General features: G+C 27.7%; 1 protein-coding gene across 1 annotated transcript; it reads left to right on the top strand.

Moving 5' to 3' along the window:
* The first annotated feature begins 10682 nt into the window (after nucleotides 1–10682).
* Nucleotides 10683–19877, top strand: LOC107456899 (BTB/POZ domain-containing protein KCTD16-like). The gene has a single exon (XM_071187503.2). It carries the CDS (start codon nucleotides 10910–10912, stop codon nucleotides 11705–11707), a length of 798 nt encoding a protein of 265 aa, XP_071043604.2. The 5' UTR covers nucleotides 10683–10909; the 3' UTR covers nucleotides 11708–19877.
* The last annotated feature ends 1409 nt before the right edge of the window (nucleotides 19878–21286 follow it).

Here is a 21286-nt window from a genome sequence, read left to right as displayed (position 1 = left end):
ATGAATCGAATTCCTCAATTTGAAAACATTTCCTGGAATAGAATTCCCCGGAATCATTATTTTTAAGCAGGTTGTCAACAAGTGAAACGAAATTTAAAACCTTTATAAGAAGAATACTGCTGTGTTCATGAAAAAATAATAATATACTACAAAATACAGCTCTGACTAAACGAGTTATACCTTCCACGAAACCTCTTTGTGCTAGCCTCATCAAAGAAAAGGAAATATTTCTGCATTTTCCAATGAAAACGTACGTAGTAGTATTTATCAAAAATTTCAATTAAACATATTGTTTTAATTATGATACATTACATCGAAAAACAACAGAATTTTATTTTGTAGAAAGATTTAAGTTTTTTAAATTAGATTAGATAAATTATAACATAAATATTTATAATTTATAAATTATAGTCAATAAATTATAACATGCAATTAACTCAATGATAGAAATGTAATGATAGAGCATGGTAGAACTATAAATTAACAAAACTTCTTTGTTAATTTATATTTCTACCATTGCTCAAATCTAATTCGGGAAATTCCGTTGCTAAAAATCTGTACAAAAGGACAAATCATGTTTCTCTCTCTCTCTCTTTTTTTTTTAAAATAAATGTTAATTTTCTGAAATCATTAAAATTGTATAATTAAATATCAATCTAATGATTATAAACTTCTCTTTTAAATTATCCAGTATAATATTATTACCTTGCACATAGCCATTTTCGGGTCAGTCCCTGGTAACTAACAAATCAAACTCGCGTCTGTACTGTAGTAAGAATACGCCTTAAAACGAAATCCTTCTATTTAAGATTTTAGCTCCATTTGCACTTCTGTTTTCATATTTTGTAATCTGACAATCTTATTACGAAATTATTTTAAATCATTCTTGAAAGTTTCCAGTACATGCAAGTTCATTTGAGTTTGCTACTCGCTTTATAGGTTTCGTTTTGTGTTTTGTTCTGTTTTTTCTTTATATTTTATTTTCTGTTTTTTGCGAGACATATTTTTTAAGTAATGTGTTCCATTTTGTTTAAATTTTTTTGAGTGCTCCTCACACTATCGTATTGATATATTTTACTTCGGCTATATTGATACAATATTAGAAAGCACTTTTTATCGGGGATATGATCGTGTGAGCTGATGAAGAGATTATATCTTTTTAATTTCTTTGTTTTCCGGAATTATTATTAGAGAGAGAGAACAACCAACCAAGTGACACACAAATCAAAGTGCTCCTCAAAAAGATTTATTGAAAATCTTGTAAAATAACTCTGTAAAATGTTTCAACTTAGACAATAAGGGAAATCTTAGTTAGTACAGTTGGTTTAATAAATAGGTCAAGGGAAAAGAATGTTTTTCACAGTTCCTAAAGGGGAAAACTTTAAAATATTAATTAAGGCATATTTGTACTAAAAATAGATTAAAAAACAGGATGTGAATATTAAAGTGTGAGAAAGAGCGTCTAGTTTAGAATATTAAATAAGGAAGAAGATTTAGATAAAGAAATAACATAAAAGGATAAACTTAAGCTTTATATGTTACATCCCCCCTCCCCCAAAAATTTTAATTTCTATCTAAGAATTCATAAAAATTTTCAATTTTTAAAACTTTCTCTATGTTAGAAACACAATTAAAATGAAAAATATAAAATTTGTAATCTTAACATACAATCGATTTCTAAATCTTTTACAATTTTATATTGGGAAAAAAATGGCTTTTTCAAAGGACTAAATTTGAGATTTAATCTTTTGATCTTTATTTCATATCTTAAATTAAAGAAGTTTAATTATTATTGTGAAATTAGTATAATAATAGTAACTAATATTCAGCAAATTTGGAATCTTTACACTGATAACCAGTTAGATAGTAAATTAATATGTAACGTTTCATTTTTTTCTGTGACTAAATAATTAAATCTCATATTTTTATGTTTTTAAATTAGTTTAAAGTGCTGATATTCATATTTTCAAAGCTTGTTTTGTCATGCGTAGTTTTAATGACGTGTAAAATGATTTATATAAGGCAGTGTTTCCCAAACTTATGACTTTTGTGTACCCCTTCTAAATTTTTCGTAACGCTGTGTATCACTAATAAAAATATGAATGTATTTTTTACTATTAAAAAATGCACAAAAGTTAAAAATCACAACTGGCTGTTGAAACCTCTAATTATTAACTGTTAACTCTGCAATAAATAGCCAATAGAAAAATGCGTAATCGTAAATTTTTATGGTTAGCTTTGATTTTTTAAATAAAATTTTTTGAAATTTTCGCTTGTTGCATAAGAACGCGTACCCCCACTAAACTGCTCACGTACCCCTGGGGGTGCGCGTACCACACTTTGGGAAACACTAATATAAGGCAAAATCAATTTTTAGTTTTTTGTTATAAAGATCTTCTGTAGTTAATTCATACATTTCTCCCTTTTTTTAAATCGATTAAGCTGATTAACAGTAATGAGATATCAAAGTTCATGTTATTCATTTTGATAGGAAAATATTACCATTGAGAGGACAATTCCACAAGTGACTGAACTACCAAGATTGATAGAGATTGGCACTGAAAAAAGTGCATGTTTCTACTATGTGTATGGCATCCCTATGTTTACAACGAACAAAGTCGTGAAAGCTGTAATTTTGATTGCTGTGATTTATTTGTTCTTAATATAACCTTTCCTTTCATCTTGTTACTAAGTAGTGTGTTGCTGAAAGAAGAGTTTTAAGTTAAAAATTTACAAAACTCTGGTGCAGCTGTTGGATTGCTTAAACAACTTAAGTTATATTCGAATTTCAATAAAAATTACTTTGACATTATATGCCTTGTTCTTCTATGTATGTCCTTGTTCCTGTATATCATTTTTATTTAAAAAAATCTCTTAATGTGCCTCAAGAAAAAATATATTCTACTTTCTTTTTTCATATCCCACTCATGCCTGCATGAATTACTGTGTGTGTCCTTCTCTCAGGTTCTAAAAAAATTAAATAATAATTCTTTACTACTAGGTTGATGTTTTCAATTGTATTTCGCGTTTATTATTTTTTAATTTTTTTTTTTGAATGCAGATCCAAATGATCAAGAATCAAAATGGTTACAATGAAATTTTTAACTGGAAAATTTAATTTTCAATGAAATTCTCAATGAAACTTTCTTCTTTAATGTGGGGTACAAATTCCCAAGCAACTTTGCCAGACATGGGAGTATTCTAATAGCAATTTTGTTTCAAATCAAGATCCTGAGTAGCATAAATATGCTAGAGAAAGTTTTGAGCATTACTGAGAAAATTATTTATTTATTTATTATTGAATAAAAATTGAGCTAATCGGCATATTTTTTTAAACGTGAATTATTTTTGGACGTACATATATCTTAATGTTAAAATGTTATTGTAATGCTTTAGTACGAGCAATAAGTAAAGGAAACTGTATATTAATTATAATTTATAAATATAAAATATGAAAGAGAAAGATAGTTAAATGTATCCAATTTGTAAGTGGAATTCGTCCTAAAACTGGATGTTAGTCACTTAAAAAGTCACCCAAATTGAGAATTAATGTGTCAAAAAAAAAAAAAAAAAAAAAAAAAAAAAAGACGAAGATGTTTAGGATTATGTAAAGCAGGTGTCAACGTAGTTAAAATGAGTATTCTCCAATATAGGATCTAAGTGGTATTCAAATTGGGTGTCACAATATCCACATTGGATATTAAACACTGCTTAAAATTGATTCCAAGTGACGACCAGAATGTACAAAGTGGGTACATAGTGATAACCAAAACAGACATGGGTCACGATCCAATTTCGTAAAAACCCAAATTGAGTAGCCTCATACCTAACAATTTTTCAAACCAAATTGGTTTTCTTTAAACAATTTAGGTTTTTTTACCTTTCAAAATGTGCGTGCATTGTAAAAGAAGTTAGGGTCATGACAAAATTTAATGTGAACTCAAATTAGTAACCTCATATACTAATCCGAAATAGTTTTTTTTCATTACCCATTTTAGCTTTTTATTTTTTCTGTATACTCCTTCTCGCTCCCGTGAAGATGACGGGGTGAAATTTCGCCCGCTATTTCTCTCTCCCGTGATATTGACGGGCTGGAGTGTTCAGTAGTAACGCGCCAATAAGAATAAAGCTAATTCATTTCTTTTGCCCGGAAAACATTTTATTTCTTATTTTACACACCTAATGGCAGTACCAGGATAGTTTAAAGGTAATTGTAGATAGTTAGTTTATTTTAAACTAGTTGCAGCACTAATCAAATACGTAATACAAATACAAAAGCCAAAAAAATAGGCACTTTTATGACCGTTTTCTTGAAAATTAACCGATCGTTAAGAGGTTTATTGCTTACATTTGCAAGGCACTCAGTAGACAGAATAAAACCAATGCACTTTAATTTTAATGTATATCAAATAATAGTTAAGCTGATGCAGATGTTGTTGATTTTAATAATCATAAAAATGCTGATGTTGTATTTAATAATCATAAAAATAATGAATACTACTCCAATTTTCTTCAATAAATGGTAGAAACATACCCTCAAAACATGAAATTAGAGATCTTTGATAAATTTAAATAAATTTTTGGTGGAAAACTAAAATTAAATAAACTCGTATTTGCGTTAAATGTTATTATAATTATAAAAAAAATCGTCTCACTGAATGAAACCGTCTCATGTATATTCAAATAAGCTTAATTCCATTATCCCGTTTATTATAATTTAAACAAAATTGGTAAAATGAAAAAATGGTTAATACAAAGTAGTTAACTAAGTACCAAAATATATTTTGAGTTAAAAATCATTTCTGAGTTATAGCTTGTAATTCAGGCAAATTTTAAAAAAAAAAAATAATTATTAAGACTTTTCTAAAATTAAAATTATAGAAACTTTTATATATGTCTTAAATGCTTGAAATGTTTATAAAGTATAAAAATGATGCTTTTAAAACATTTTTACCTTTAAATCTTTTCCAACTCTTGCGTTATTTTAAACTTCATTTGTCTTCGTGCGGCAATGTTTCTGAAAAAAATATATGATAAATTATCAAAATACGATAGAGAAAAATGAGTAAAGCTTCCCCCTAAAAACAGTAAATAAAGTTTCAGATAATTTAAAAATGTAAATATTTATTGAAGAATCTTATGCTAGCCTATTATGCTTAAAACAGGCAGAATATTTAGTAATTTAAGTTTCAAAATGAAAAAGAAAAATATAATGTATGCAAGATCCAAGTGTGTAAATCAGTATTTACCTGAAACACAAGAAAAAACGAGTTGTACTTATTTTATTTTTTTAAATTTTTTTTAATAAAGAAGATACAAAATAATCAAAATAGAAAGTTTTTTTAAATGTGTAAGTAAGTCCTTTTTGAAGTGACAAATATTAGTTCGATTTTCAAATAAGTATCGTCCCAGGGATATCTCAGATCAAAATTTTTAATGTACGGAAAAAAAATTATACCAAAATGTTGTTGATACTCTAAAAACTTCGGAAATCATTAATATTTTTTAAGAGGCATGCATTCTATGAACCTAACTTATTTGGTAACTTAGAAGTATTTTTATAATGTAACGTTTTTTGAATAATTGAAGATTTGCTTGTTTTTAAAATTACGATTTTAAGAAATTTCCATAATGTAAAAATCTCAGCATCGTCTTTTTTTAACAATTCATTTTTGTTTTCAAATGAAGCAAGCGTGAAATAAAATATACTTGTTAGATTTCAGAATAAAGCAACCATATACAATATGTTAAGTGTCATACATAAATAAAACTTGAAACTTGTTGAATAAATAAAGTAAAAACTTCTTTTTTTTCGTTTTTATTTATTTATTTTTGTTTTCCCGTTGTTTCCGAAGGATTTAGCCCTTAAGTATATATTTCGCAAGCAATTATAAAACTTGCTTATCTCAAAATAATTCAATGCAAGAATAATTTTTAATTTGTTATTATTTAATTTTAAAAATAGTCGAAAAATTTTTGAATTGTGAGACACAAAATTTTTTATATAATTTCAAAGAACTTAAATCTAAGCGGGAATTTAAAGACTTTAATTTATATTATTTTTAATATGATGGCAAAGTACAAACTTGAATGAAATTTGTTGAATATTTCTTAAGAAATTGCATTTTAAACGTTCATCATTTTAAAAATATGATAACCTCAGAAAGTATATGACTGATTTCGTTCTAATTTTTTATTTTGCCATACACGTGATGTTTACAATACATACCGAGGAAATCTATTTTTCCTGAGGATTAATTGGTTTTCTCTCAGTACTCAACAAGGTGAAAATACTGGGTTGGTAAATTTTAAGGCAACTTTCTTCAGCCTGCTCGAAAACGAAATGGTTATAAAGCTTTGATGAAGTGTGTTATGTATCTTTCCTGGGGGATAAATTGGTTTTCTCTCAGTACTCAACAAAGTGAAAATACTGGGTTGGTAAATTTTAAGGCAACATTTTTCAGCTTGCTCGAAAACGAAATGATTAGAAAGCTTCGATGAAGTATGTTATGTATATTTCCTGGGGGATAAATTGGTTTTCTCTCAGTACTCAACAAGGTGAAAATACTGGGTTGGTAAATTTTAAGGCAACTTTCTTCAGCTTGCTGGTAAACGAAATGGTTATAAGGCTTTGATGAAGTATGTTATGTATCTTTCCTGGGGGATAAATTGGTTTTCTCTCAGTACTCAACAAGGTTAAAATACTGGGTTGGTAAATTTTGGGGCAACGCTGCTCAGCTTGCTCGAAAACGAAAAGAATATACAGTTTTGATGAAATATGTTATATCGCTTTCGTGGGGGATAATTTTGCACGAACAAGGAGCGTTTTTGTTTACGAACAAGGAAAGAATATTTGACAGGAAAATGGTCTGCAAGGATGCTTGCTTAACCTGATATTAATCGCAATGGGGATTATGTTTTCTGAGGAATAAATCAGATACTTCAACAAGAAAAGAAGATTTAGTCAAGAAATTTGGCGGTGAAGTTATTCATATAATTCAACAGTGAAATTATTAAAATACATTAGGAAAATACTACGTGTTCTTTAGAGAATAAATCTGTTTCCCTCTTTGCTAGTCAACAAAAAAACCTCTTCAATAGGGGAACTTAGTGCAAAGTCACTTGCGTAATTTATAGTATGGTCAAATTAGTTTGGTGAAAACTTCACCAAACAATGACATTCGAAATAATAGGCGGGACCCATTGGAATTTATTTAGGGGGCCTCAAATGGCCTCAGATGAAAATCCCTATAAATCTGGTAACGGGCTTTTCACCATTTTTAAAACAGAGTCTACCAGTTTGAATTTTTCTAAGATTAACGAAACTGCTACTGCAAGTGAACTATTAGACCTAGAGCATTCATATTTCATCAAAATGTGCATAAAAGGTATTTTTTCTTTACTTAAAATCATAACATTTTGTGTTTGCCAATTTAAAAGGAGATATTTAAAAGAAAAATTAGAATTTTTTAAATGCGTTTTTCGGGAAATAGTTGTTTGTTTTGGAATTAAACTTATGATTAGCAGGCTATTACTCATTGGTATTTATTAATGAGGAAGTCAGGTAGTATCATATGAAAATCTTATAAAATCTTAATGCAAATTTCCTGCCATTTTGAAAAAGTAGACTGAGTAATAGGATTTTCCTACTGTCCACAAAAAATAGCAATAAAGCTGACAATGATCATGTTTGTATCAAAATAAGTATAAGAGTATGTTTTTTAATTGAATAGGGAAAAGTTTAGATTTGTAACTATTGGAAAATATTTAGAGAAAAACTGCATTGTTTTTTAAATGTAAAAAGTGAATCCATAAAATTTAAACTTATTTTTCTATGTATTCATATTTTGTAAAGACCAATATATGACAGGTAAATTTTAAGATTGTTATTTTGCAAATGAAAGCATCTACTTAAGTAAATAAATAATGCAAAAAAGAAAAACATTTGTTAAAAAAAATTCTATTGAGAAAATTCCTGGTAAATATTTTTATAAGGTTTTGATATAGAATAAAGTATCTAAGTCATCATCTCATTAAAATTGTTTACATAGTATAGACGGAAAATTTCATTCGAAATAACCGATGATTATACCCCACTTGTTTTGTGTTTTTGCACGAGAAATGTTGCTGTAACCACTGTTAAGAGGTTTTCCGGAACAACCTCTTTTGTTGTTGTTAGAAAGTTACCATTATCTAGTTTCCAGCCCCATTCAGTTGGTGATATATCTTAACTGTTGTATCTATAGGCATAAATGATATGAATACTGACATGCTACTTCAAAAGTAGGAGAAAATAAATTGAACATATTACTGACTTTCTGCCTGTTTTTGAATAGATTCTAGGCTTTGCTTTATGAAGATCAGGTTGTCCTTTTACCCCATACATTACCAAGGAAAATATTTCTCCAGCTTGCTGCGATTGATTCGGGCGAAGAAAAAGCTCTAATTTATACATTTAACTGGTTTCAAAAATTTTTATTCATTGAAAGTACTTTACCTTCCCTTTTCTAAATAGAGAAGAGTTGGTATCATATTCACAATAATTGCAAGTAGAATCCGTGCGAAATGTTTAATTTCACCTAACTGACTCTGCATGTGATGTATCATGTACGGTAATGTTTCTCTTTTTTCCCGAGCATTATCATGTAATTATTTTTTTTTGCATGGTTATTTAAGAATGCGAAAAGATTAGTATCTTGTACAAGTACAGGCTATTATCCTGATTGCTTCTCAAACAATTAAAGTATCTGCACCATTAATTGCTTGTTTAAAATTGTTGAAGATAAATTTTCAATTTATAAATAAATGTTTGGTTTTTCTATTTAACAGAAAATCACATAGGAGAAAGTTATTGTCGATATGATGATATCTCACTTGTCTGAATAACATTGTAAAATGCGTACATAAGCGTCAGTGCCAAATTGCATTTAAAACGCTTGTAACTTTTAAATTATTAATGATATTGTCTCCGGATTAATTTCATTCAATTTAGCTTGAAAAGTAACATTAAAATATATCTTAGATGCTCAGATAACTCCTGGGTAACAATGCAAATTGCAAACATAAGTACGTGTCAAAATAAGTACTTTTATTGCATAAGAAATCTTGTAACTTTTGAATTATTTGTTTTATTGACTTTTGTGTGGTCTCATTTAATGCGGAGGGAAAATATACATTAGAACTAGATACATTAGGTTAAGCTTCAATAATTTCGGTACTGTTGTCTTAATGGTGGTTATCTCACTTAATGTAACCACTGGGGCTTCACAACGACAGTCCTGTAACTAATATTTATCAAATAAGTAAACTAAAAAGAGGAAAAGAGGAAGAGCCATTCGAAACGTTGAAATTAATTTCATTTAACAAATATGCTAAGATGTACACGTTTTGCTGATTTGAAGATTTCTATACAGCAAATATACAAAGAATGATACCTAATTTGCTTATACCGGGAAAGTCATGTCCACGATTGAATCATTAATGTAGTATAAAAAAAAGGAAAACGAAGCAAATCACCCTCAATAACATGAGATGCAATAAATGTATTTTCACATTATAGGACTTATTCTTAATGGTTTAAAGGATTGACTTCAAATATGCTAATTAGTTCGTGAAGACGATGTTTTAAATTACGAAAATAAACATTAAAAAAGCGTATTTTCTTTGAGTAAGCATAACTTTCTTTCGATGGATTTTGGCCCCTTAATGTTAATTTTACTTTTTGAGTATTCACTATATTTTGGTTGTCAAAATTCATAATTCGTCAAAAAGAGGTATATTAATTCAGAAAAGTATATTTTTGTGTCCGATTTCGTGACTTGAAATATCGTCCACACTAATTAATTAGCATCTCTTAGCCTCTCTTCGAGGCATTAGCATTGGTTACTCTCTCGAGCCATTAAGCTCGTGTCCTAGAGGGTGAAAATACAATCATTAGATCAAAAGTTATTAGAAATGTTTTTTTTTAGTTGTGCACACAAAGACACAAAGTGTTCGATAATGATTTGTCATTCATAATTCTCTATTAAAATTTAAAACAACAATACTTCTGTTATTGGAAAAAATGCAACCTATCTATATATTTTCCCATTTGATTTTTAAGAAAATGTTTTTAAAATCATTGTTAGAAAGCAAAAACAAATTATAAAAACAAACTTCTTTTTTATGTCATTGAAAGCTGATAAATCATAAATATGTTTTTTATTTTGGAATTTGAGAAAAAACTTTAATGAATATAAATTTACAGAAAAATTACGAAACAAATGATGAAAAAATTACATTTGAAATTAATTAGTATAATGATACACGATAACTCTTAAGAACTTCATAATCTTTGAATCTTTTATTCTTTCCTAAACATCTTCGTTAGATTTTTAAGTGATGAATGAATAAATAGGACTGAAAGCCAGAATAGTATTACAAATAAATACTTGGTAGATTCCAATTTTGGCAAAAAGTGTAGGATTTAATCTTAAATATGATAGATATCAAATATTATTCAATGAGTTATCCCGATATTTTATGTTCTTATTGAAGTATTTTGATCTCCTGTGAAAATCAACTTGTTTTTTTTGAATTAGTGAAAGCTTGGAGTTGTACTATAATAACAAAATACCACAACAGATGGCGTTGGAATATCACTATCGATTTTTGTTGGTGGTCCTGTAATAAATAAAGGGAGAGAGAAACGAACGTTCCTCTGAATCCTGAGTCTTACCGATCCATGCATCGGAAGGGATGCTCCGACATCTGTTGAACATTCCTTCGCATCAGAACTCTACGTTTTCCCCTCCCAACTGTTCTCCCGGTCCTGTACGGAAGGGGGCAGGTTTCGATTAAGTACAGGTTTGGAAGCTTCATTCAGCGTTTATAAAAAGCAACAAGCTTTTAAATTCTTCCAATATCGATAATGGCCGCCAGCGCCGAGGACGGGGATGAATCTGATTTTCCACCCGTGATAGAACTAAATGTTGGCGGTGTTTTTTACACAACATCCCATGCTACTTTAACCAAAGAATCCAATTCCTTATTGGCACAGCTTTTTGGAGGAACCATTGCATCAGGACCTTATAGGGACTCAAAAGGCAAATTTTTCGTTGATAGAGACGGTGTGTTATTCAGATACATTCTGGATTATCTACGGGACCAGAAGATAGTTTTGCCGGAGAATTTCCACGAGAGAAAAAGACTAAGACACGAAGCCGAGTATTTTAATTTGCCAGGTCTCATAGCCAAGCTGGACTCCATTCCGGGTGCCAATTCCCCCTCTTCCTTTCTAGCCAGCTCATTCCCAGTAAACTTGGGCTTACCCGGTGCCCCAACTGGTCCACAAGGTTATATCATCATCGGATATAGAGGTACATTTGCTTTTGGACGAGATGGTCTGGCTGATGTCAAATTTCGAAAATTAACACGGATTTTGGTCAGTGGTCGTGTGAATCTCTGCCGTGAAGTTTTTGGAGAAACACTCAATGAGAGTCGTGATCCAGATCGTGGTAGCGATTGCAGGTATTCCGCAAGATTTTTCCTCAAACATAACTTCCTTGAACAAGCGTTTGATAACCTTCAGGAGGCTGGATTCCGATGCGTGGCTGCTGCTGGTTCGGGAACTTCATGCGGAGGAATCGGTGAACCAATGAAACCAGGCATGGACAGTGAGGAAAACAGATGGAATCACTACAATGAATTTGTTTTCACAAGACCCTGAGAAAAGCACACCGTGAAATTAACTATAGACTACACCAATTCTTTTTTGTGGTCCCACATATTTTCCCTTTCCTAATTGACAATTGTGTGTAAATAAATAATATTATCCAGTGTTCGCCAGTACGCAATTTTTGATGGCATTATCTTTGTCCATAATAATGGTGTGAAAGCAATGTTTTTCTAGATTTTCAAGTGAAGATCATCTACAAGATTCAAAGAGACTAAAAGTTATTTGGGCTGATGGTATAATTTAGTAGCTGTCTTTTAGAAAAGAATACAAGGTATAGTTAAAATTTATTCCCAAATACTTTTTTATTCATTAAATTTTAATATTTTTTAATTAACTAAAATTTGTACACATAAAAGTTCCTTTAAAATTTATTTGAGCTGTAATTTTAATTTCTTAATATCTAATTTTAGATGATTATTTTTTATGATTAACAAATGCTTATATTTATGGTATGAATTTTAATTTAAACAATAGTTTTCTTTGTTTTTGATACATGCAAATTTCTATTTAACATATCTTTCTAATGTTATATAGAGCTGCAATAAAATATTTGTATTTACTTAATAGATGTGTTGACTATTTTCATACCCTTTGTTTTTATCTGCTAGTTTTGTTGATTAGAACTAACTATTTTGTGACATTCATTTTGTTGTTTCTACAGTTTTTTTTTCCGAAATTTTCCTCAAATTATTACAGTGTTTCCATAGACCCATTTTATCCCTCCAGCTTTTAGTGGTATGCTGTTTACCAGTTCCATGCCATTCTTGTTGCAAAGTATATCAACTGCTAGTTATATCGTATGCAAAGTTGCAATAAACTACGCTTTCTTTTGTATTTATCATTGTCCAATTTTGTCAAACTTGGGCGAACACTGGCTGAAAATTAGATTCATGTTTTATACGAATATGTTAGCCCAATAACATTCACTTAATTCTCATGTTTTGATATCGCAAGGAGGGGTGACTTGTTATTGACTGTGCAAACATTTTACACAACTTTTTGGAAAGTTTACACTTGTTAAGAATTAAAATATATTCATTTATTGGTTTAACTTCAAAAAAAAAAACTATTTTTATGAGAAACATTTCTTAATGGCATTTTATATAGTAGCGAAGTTCTTATCTGTGAGAAGAACAAAAAATATACAAAAGAAAACCTGTTACGAAATAAATTTTTTTTCTAATTTTCAGATTTTCTTGAATAAAAAAATAAATTATAAACTATCTCAGTGAGATTCAAAGTAAAGGTTTGTAAATGAAGAAAACTTGAATAATCCTATTTAAAGAAACAGTATTTTTCTAGCCAAGAAATTTTTATTTAATAAGCATCTTTCATGCCAATATCCATTTAATGAGGATTTGTCATAGCTATTTCTCTTTAATGAGTATCATAATTAAAAAAAAATTATGATTATCTTTTACACAAGTATTTATTTGATGAGTATTTCTTATGAACGTTTCTTTTGAATGAGTATCTTTCGTGAATTTTTTATTTTTTAATAAGCATTTGTTATGAATTTGTGGATTCAAAGAGAATCTTTTATGAAAGTTTTTCTAATCAGTCTCTTTCGTGATAGTTTTTCTTTTAAATATACCATGAAAGTTCATTCTTTTTTTCATAATTAAAAAAAATTAGTATCATAATTAAAAAAAATTATGATTATCTTTTACACAAGTATTTATTTGATGAGTATTTCTTATGAAAGTTTCTTTTGAATGAGTATCTTTCGTGAATTTTCTTCTTTAATAAGCATTTGTTAAGAATTTGTCGATTCAAAGAGAATCTTTCATGAAAGTTTTTTCTGATCAGTCTCTTTCATGATAGTTTTTTTTAAATAGACCATGAAAGTTTATTCTTTTTTTCATAATTAAAAAAAATTAGTATCATAATTAAAAAGAAATTATGATTATCTTTTGCACAAGTATTTATTTGATGAGTATTTCTTATGAACGTCTCTTTTGAATGAGTATCTTTCGTGAATTTTTTTCCTTATAAGCATTTGTTATGAATTTGTCGATTCAAAGAGAATCTTTTATGAAAGTTTTTTCTAATCATTCTCTTTCATGATAGTTTTTTTTAAACTGACCGTGAAAGTTTATTCTTTTTTGAGAATCAAATATCTTTTTATGAGCATATTCCCCAAAAGTGACCTGAAAGATGCTTTTCAATAAATTTCTAGTACTGGTTCTATTTACAATAAAGGTGGTACAATACCGAGTCACCCCGTTTTGCGGTAAGTGATCATGAAAAGTTGCTTGTTGTTTATAAACTAAAATATTCTCACATGAGAAATTTTTCTTATAGAATACAACAATATGTATCTTTACAGATGTATGCATATTTAGAACTATTATTCACTTCTTTAACACTTTCAACACTGATATCTATATAAAACTGGATTGCTTATTGGTGTTGCAACCTATGGTAGCGCATAATGCTCACTGAAACCACATTAGAAGAAACATATGGAATAGAATAAGTTAAGAAATAATTCAGTGATCAATAAATACTTCATAATTTGACTTAAGAATAGTATTTTTGAGAATTGAAAGTATGTAAAGATTATAATTAAGATTATATTATGAGAAATTCTCTATATTTCTCTAACTTATAGGCAAATTCTTTAGAAATAAAATTAATTTTGATTTTTACACAATTGCATTATAATGTCTTGTTTTAAAACCATTTATCAATGTTGCATTCGCAAAACTTGAAATGAGAAATCTTATTTGTAGAATGAGAAAAATAATTAACTTCATCTTTCGTTAATTTCTCATAATGGAATAGAAAGTCAATAAATATATTTTCAATTATTAGTTTAAAATACTTTTATAAACTACTTTTTTTTAATTATTATAACAATTGCTTTGATTTTTATTTCTATTTTTAGAAATTGAATTATTATTTGTATACAGCACATAAAATTCTGGAAAAATTATATCACTCCTTGAGTTATGGAAAATTTCTTGCTAAATTAGAAAATTTTCATTAACATTATTCAAAATATAATAATTGCCAATAATATTAATTTCTATTGAACTCAGAGGAAAAATTATTGCAATACATCTTGTTAATTTTTTGCATTGGCATTCTCAAAGTATGGTTCATGCAGCTCTGCATTATCTAACACTATTTTATTTAAAATTATTTCTTTTAAATTTCTTGATTACAATGAGTTAAATATTTTGATAATTTAAAATAATTATTTTTAAAATTCTGCGTTCATGAAGTTTAAAATGAAAGCAAAGAAAATAAGTTACAGAAAATTAATTCGTCAATTGCTTGTAAAGTGTTTATTTTTACATTCTTTTCAGAAAATTTAAATAGGTCAATTCCGGAAGGATGCAGTTTAAGAATATTTCTTTCAAACTATTGTTTCATTTTCTAGCAATTATTATTCAATCCTCATATCTTAATCTCTATTTTTGTTTACATATTATTTTCGGTTGGCAAGTTTGAAATGCTAACATAAAAACAATAAAATGTGTTCTACTTAATTTTGCCTAATTTTAATTTGAATTAAATAGTTAAAAGTAAAAAAAGCTGTAAAATAATGGTTGAAAAATGGTTTAATCTTGATTTATATTATTTGTCAATAATGGTTTTCATTGCTATTACACGCTTGTAAATTTTGAATGATGTTCGCATTATTTGTGAGTATAAACAAATGGTGAGTAAATAATTAAGAAAATTAATAAGTATTTCAGGAATACCTATCGATGATATAGATTTAATTAACACCGATTTTTGTATTTTGAAAGGGTTACATGTAGTTAAATCACTTGTTGTTCATAGGAAATTACATGTCCAGTGGAAATAAATAATACTTCTTACTGCTTTTAAAACAAAAATATAGCTATTGATTCATTTAGTACATTTAATTCCTTCCACCTATGTAAAAAAAATCAAATGTATGGTCCGGTTTATTATAAAGCTAAAAGAAAGTTTTAACTCAATAATGAAAAGCCAGATAGCTGTATTTTCTTTATTACACTTACAGTTTCTTTGATTATTTATAATGCAGTGTTCTAATACATTAAATCAATCTTAATATTTCAGACTTTACGACATAGTTTACTTTTAAATTGATAAAATTTTCTCAAAATCCGTTCATACAAACAATTTTTAAAGCACCATGTGATTGCAAAAACCATTAACAGTAGATGAAATAAGGTTTAATGCTTAATGCTTGCATTTGTAGCAGAGATCAGATGAATTTAATGCAGATTTTTGTATATAAAATACAATGTCTAAAAGCCAATCTTCATAGAAGTCATTAACAAATGAATCATGCAGATTGAAGCAAATATTGAAAAATCCTACATCCTTAATACATTTTGAGCATCTTCTGAACTAATTTTTGCAGAAAATTAAAATGCAAAAAAAATTTCAATTAATTTTTTCAGTTAACTTTTAGATATGGTAGGTGTGCAAAATTTATTCAAGAGTACAACAAAAGTCATGGCAAAATATTAAATTAGGTGAACTGGAGATATCATATATAACAAAAATTATGATTATTTGATGATTGCAATATTTTTATAATATGAAACATATTTTGATCTTATGAAATGTATTTTGAATTTGGGAAATAAATTTTAAGTTTAAGAAACATTTGAAATTATTTATATTAAATCACAATTGAATGGTTTCAATGGATTGCGATTCTGCTAATGTGGTTTTTAAACAATTTACCTTTAAAATAATAAGCTGTCCAATATATTATATAGCAATCAGTATGAGTAACTATAGCCAATGGCTTGTGATTTTTCATATAAGGCAAAGAGAAGTAATCGTTGTTCTTTTTCTTAACTGAAATGTCTTTCCGAACACACCTCAGTATTTAAGCAATCTGATTATCTTATTGTTGTTTGCAATTCACCTGTTTGGATTACATGTTTAGGAGCTGGTCAGAATTTTGTTCATATCAATATAATTATTGATGAGTTTTTAAAATGTATGCAAATTAAATTTTGCAAGCTGTAAGTTAATGTTAAAATTATTATTTAGAAGTGATTTTACATTGAAAATCAGATAATTTCATTACACTTGAAAATGTGGCTAGTAAAATAAGAATTACTACTAGAGTACAGAAAAAGTTAGCAAAATAAGTATAAAGGTTGCCCAAAAGAAAAATGAGTGTGCGTGAAGGAATCAGAAATACAATAGCGATAACATCATCACACTTTAGGTTTATAAATTAAGGAATCAGCACCACACATTAAATGTGACTAATTAATCAGTTCTCTTGAGAGCATTTAAAGTGAATGTAAAGTCATACTAAAGTGGATGCGTTGAATACAGAACACGTAGTAGTACTATTTTTAGTGTCAGAAGATGAGCGTAATGCTGATCCATACATCATCGTATAGCTTCTGTTTATGACAAACATTGACTAAGACAAAAAGCGATGAATGAATTGCTAAGCATTTTCTTATAAGGTGTACATAAACATCAGATTTGACAAGATACTGGGCTAGTTAATAACATGATCTGCAATGACTTATTTACTACTGTTGAAAAAATTATTAGGGATAATCGGAGAGTTGCCGATCGTGACATTTGAGTTGAACTCTGTTTGATAAAAGTAAAATGATTAGTGTCTTTAGAAAATTGTACTACTTCATTTTGTTTTGTTCTTAACACATCCTTCTTAGCTGGACTTAACACTCACTTTAAATGCCGTCATGCGAACTGGTTAATCAGCTTTAATCAAACTGTGAAGTATTCTTCTTATCTATTTCTAACGTTATCACACGTGTCCATTTTTTATTTGGGCAAATCTTATGTACATTCTTTTAAAATAAAATTATTAACATTCATGTCAGTACAATTTTAAGGGTAACAATAAAAAGTTCTATGTAAACTAACATTGAGCAATTAAATTGTAATGTAATCATATTACTAAATGTGATGTTTTGAAAGGAATATCATTCTTACTGATTTTAAAATAAAATACAATGAAGATTTATTCGAAGAATAAAATAACAGAAATAAACAAAATTTAGCAATAATTTTTGTAATTTTAATTACTTATAATTTTATATATTTATGATTTTAATTAATAATTTCTTATTATTTAAAGTATTAAAATTAAAGGAATTTCAAGATTTTTCATATTTTGTTTATTGTTATCAGAAAAAAATAAGTTAGTTTTTCAGCTCACATTTGTTATTAAATGAATTATAGAATGAGTGAAAATAATTAAACTGCTCAATATTATGTGTTAATAATAATGTTTGTTAACAAGTTTTTTCCAATATCAAAACATGGTACGCAAAAATCTGATTCTAAAACAAAAAAATATGAACTATATGGCTGGTGTTATTGAAATAGATATATTAATTATACTGTTTGTGGAAATATGTGTTTGCAAATGTTGTGAGATAGTAGGAGCAGAAGCAGATAGTTGAAAAATATTTGCTTGTTTATGTTAAGCATTTAAAACATGCACATTTGTAATAGATCACATGTAGAATATTGGAAACTCAATCACGCATATACTTGTCTGTTAAAAGCATTATAAATTTCATACTACTTTATATGTCAGAGATGTTACGCTGAATTTTACAACTCTTTACCTGAGATAATTTTACTGTAAATTAAATTGTGTTGTTGAAATGTTAAAATTATAAAAGTTGCTGTTAATAGAAAATGCAAAGTTAGTACAGCACTTGAAAAGTATTATGTTTTACTTATATATATTATGTAACGGTGAAAAATATGTTCTTTTTTTTGAAGAATTAGATTAAGTAAAATATTAATAGCAAATATAGTTGAATGAAACTGGTTAAGTATAAATTAAGGAAAATAGACAGATTAATTTCGTGATAAAGTATTATTTACTATAATTAAGCTGAATATTCTCTATTAGAAGTATCATGCATTTTACTGTTTTTAACCAGTTGATATTAGTATACAAAAAGAAAAAAAACTGAGAAATAGAAAAGAGTAAACGATGAGTTTCAAGGCCAGAATAATAGGTAGGATCAAAATTTGGTGTGATATATGTAAAATATTATTAATTTATCAGATGATAAAATCAAAAGTTTTTATATATCTTATAATATTTTGCTAAAGAAAGACAAATTATAATCATTGAAATAATAATCAAATATAATTTTTGTTCTTAGTTTCTATTCGAATCATCTTGCATTTTTATGAGTTCTTTACGAGATTCCTTATACTTGCTATTTCTTTCTAAAAGGATATTTTGGACAATACATTAAAGGTTTTATTAAATGATTTAGTTGGAAGCTGGTTTTTTACGCAGTTTTTGAAAACTTTTAATCATACGCTTATATTTTCAGTTAACCAATTAAAAATATTCCTTTTCAAAAATATTTTTTTTATATCCTTATATCCTTACTAGTTGATCTTATAAGTTTTCACTTGCTCCAAAATAATGATAAATATAAAATATATTCTAGTTAAATGATTTTTTTATGATCTGATAGTAAATAAGTTAGTTGTAAAATTAATAAATTTCAGCTATTCCAAAAGGGGGCTTTCATATCATTTAAGTGAATAACTTAAATATAATGGTTCAAATAAAGTATTATACCATGTTTTAAACAGCTGCATAAAATTTCAAAATCATTTTCAAAAATATCTCTAATTACACCATTTACACCTATTATACATAAAGTAATAGAAAAGTGTATTTCTGCTCAACTACAAATGAATATTATGCACAAGTAATTCTGGAAAAATTTGATGAAAAATTAATATCATTTACTATTATTATCTGATTGTAGAACTTTGGTATTATGTGTAATATTGGGCTTCCAGTAACAGTATTTGCTTTTAAAGTAATACTTTTCTGAAATTCTAAAGTACTCCAAAAGAGATTTACTGTAAATTTTCTGTAAAGTGAAAAAGTATTTATTGAGGAAATTTTACATTGCATATTATATAATGTGTTACATTTTGTATGGAAACTGCCAAATCACTTACATTGGCTTCATATCAAATATATGTATAATTTTGTGAAAAATTAGAATGATTGCTCAGAATTTGTGCAAGTCCAGCTCTGTTTGTAATTAGTTATGCACTTTCTTTTCGAACTTTGATTTTCGAAAAAAGATTTTTTTTTATGATCATGACCTTATTTGTGCACACAGCAGAAATGGAAAACATTAAAAGTTGTGTTTCAATTGTTGTTATGTTTGTTCTTTTCTTTAAACATTCAAGTCAAAACAAAAAAACAAAATTTTAAGATTAAAAAGGCAAATTTCATTATGAAACGGGACATGATCTGAATGTATCGGATCTGAAGATGGTCACAGAAATATATGGTATGGGTAGATAACCTGAGGTACACCGGAGTTTTAACAATATCATGCAAAGACTTATTGAAAATGAAAAAAAAAAGAAAAAAGAATGACGCTTTCAGATATTTAGTCAAAATCCACAACAATACTACTACTAACGTTTTACTGATTTTTGGAAATTCTTACCAACGAACAAGTTTCCAAATTTACACGATTGCAGTTAATTGCTGCAGTAATGGATTGGAAATAAATGTTTTCTATTGTGAATATAATAAATCTGAAATTTTGCTTAATATTATCTGGTATACACCTAAAATATAATAATACCGTTTACAAAGCATAATCTTCAAAATTAATTCCAATATAGATGACTTAGATAAGAAAAAACAAAGTCAAAATTTGTTTGCACTTTTATCAATTTATTTTTAAATTCTCCATTACTCAAACTTACATTAGTAGAATGAGCTATTATCATAAAGTCAACAAGGGACTACCCAGCTTCGAATGAATTTTACTGGATAACTTTTGTTCTAATGATCGGATTTTCGCGAACTAAATGCCATTCTAAATGGTTCAAAGAGTTTGCCGAAAATATGCTAATTAACTAGTGTAGACTATATTTTAAGTTATGACATCAGAATCAGAAATGTACTTTCTCTGAATAAACATACTTTTTTTTAACGGATTTGGATTTTTGATTATCAAAATATGGAGGTTATTGCACTTAGAAAAGTATGGCTACTATAGTTTGGTCAAGAGAGCGTTCGAAAATTTGGGCCTCTTGTTTGTTTTATTTTTTGCGTATTTTGCTATATCTCAAGAAGTTTTTAAGAGAATCAAAACTCTTTTGCTCTCAATTATAAAATTTTTTTATCAAGAGATAATTTTACAATAAAAAATAATTTTTTATACTTTATCTCTCTATACTATAATTATTTATTATGTTATATTTAATTTTTTTATAATGGTTAAAGAAAGGTTTAAATTTTAAGATGCATAATACATTTTTAAATGAAAAAAATCCAAAATTTTAAAGAAATCTGTTGAATACTTTTGAGAAATTGAAGTTTAAAAAATATGGCATTTGAAAAATTTCATAGCTCAGAAACTACTGGACTGATTTTATTCAAATTTTGTATTTTGTAATTTAAAGTTAAAATGCTGTTAAAATTTGCGCACCTTACGATTCAAAATAGAATTATCTTTGGATGAGCGAGTTTTATAATTTTGGGATTCGAATACGATATTTAATTCGATTAAACTTAGAGATATTGCGAAACAAGCAAAAAGTGAAATT

The sequence above is a fragment of the Parasteatoda tepidariorum genome, chromosome 11, assembly GCF_982258835.1.
Source record: "Parasteatoda tepidariorum strain Cologne lab strain chromosome 11, Ptep-v5.0, whole genome shotgun sequence".
Taxonomy (NCBI): Eukaryota; Metazoa; Arthropoda; class Arachnida; order Araneae; family Theridiidae; genus Parasteatoda; species Parasteatoda tepidariorum.
Note: the sequence above shows the minus strand (reverse complement) of the source record. Positions and strands in the feature narration are given on the sequence as shown.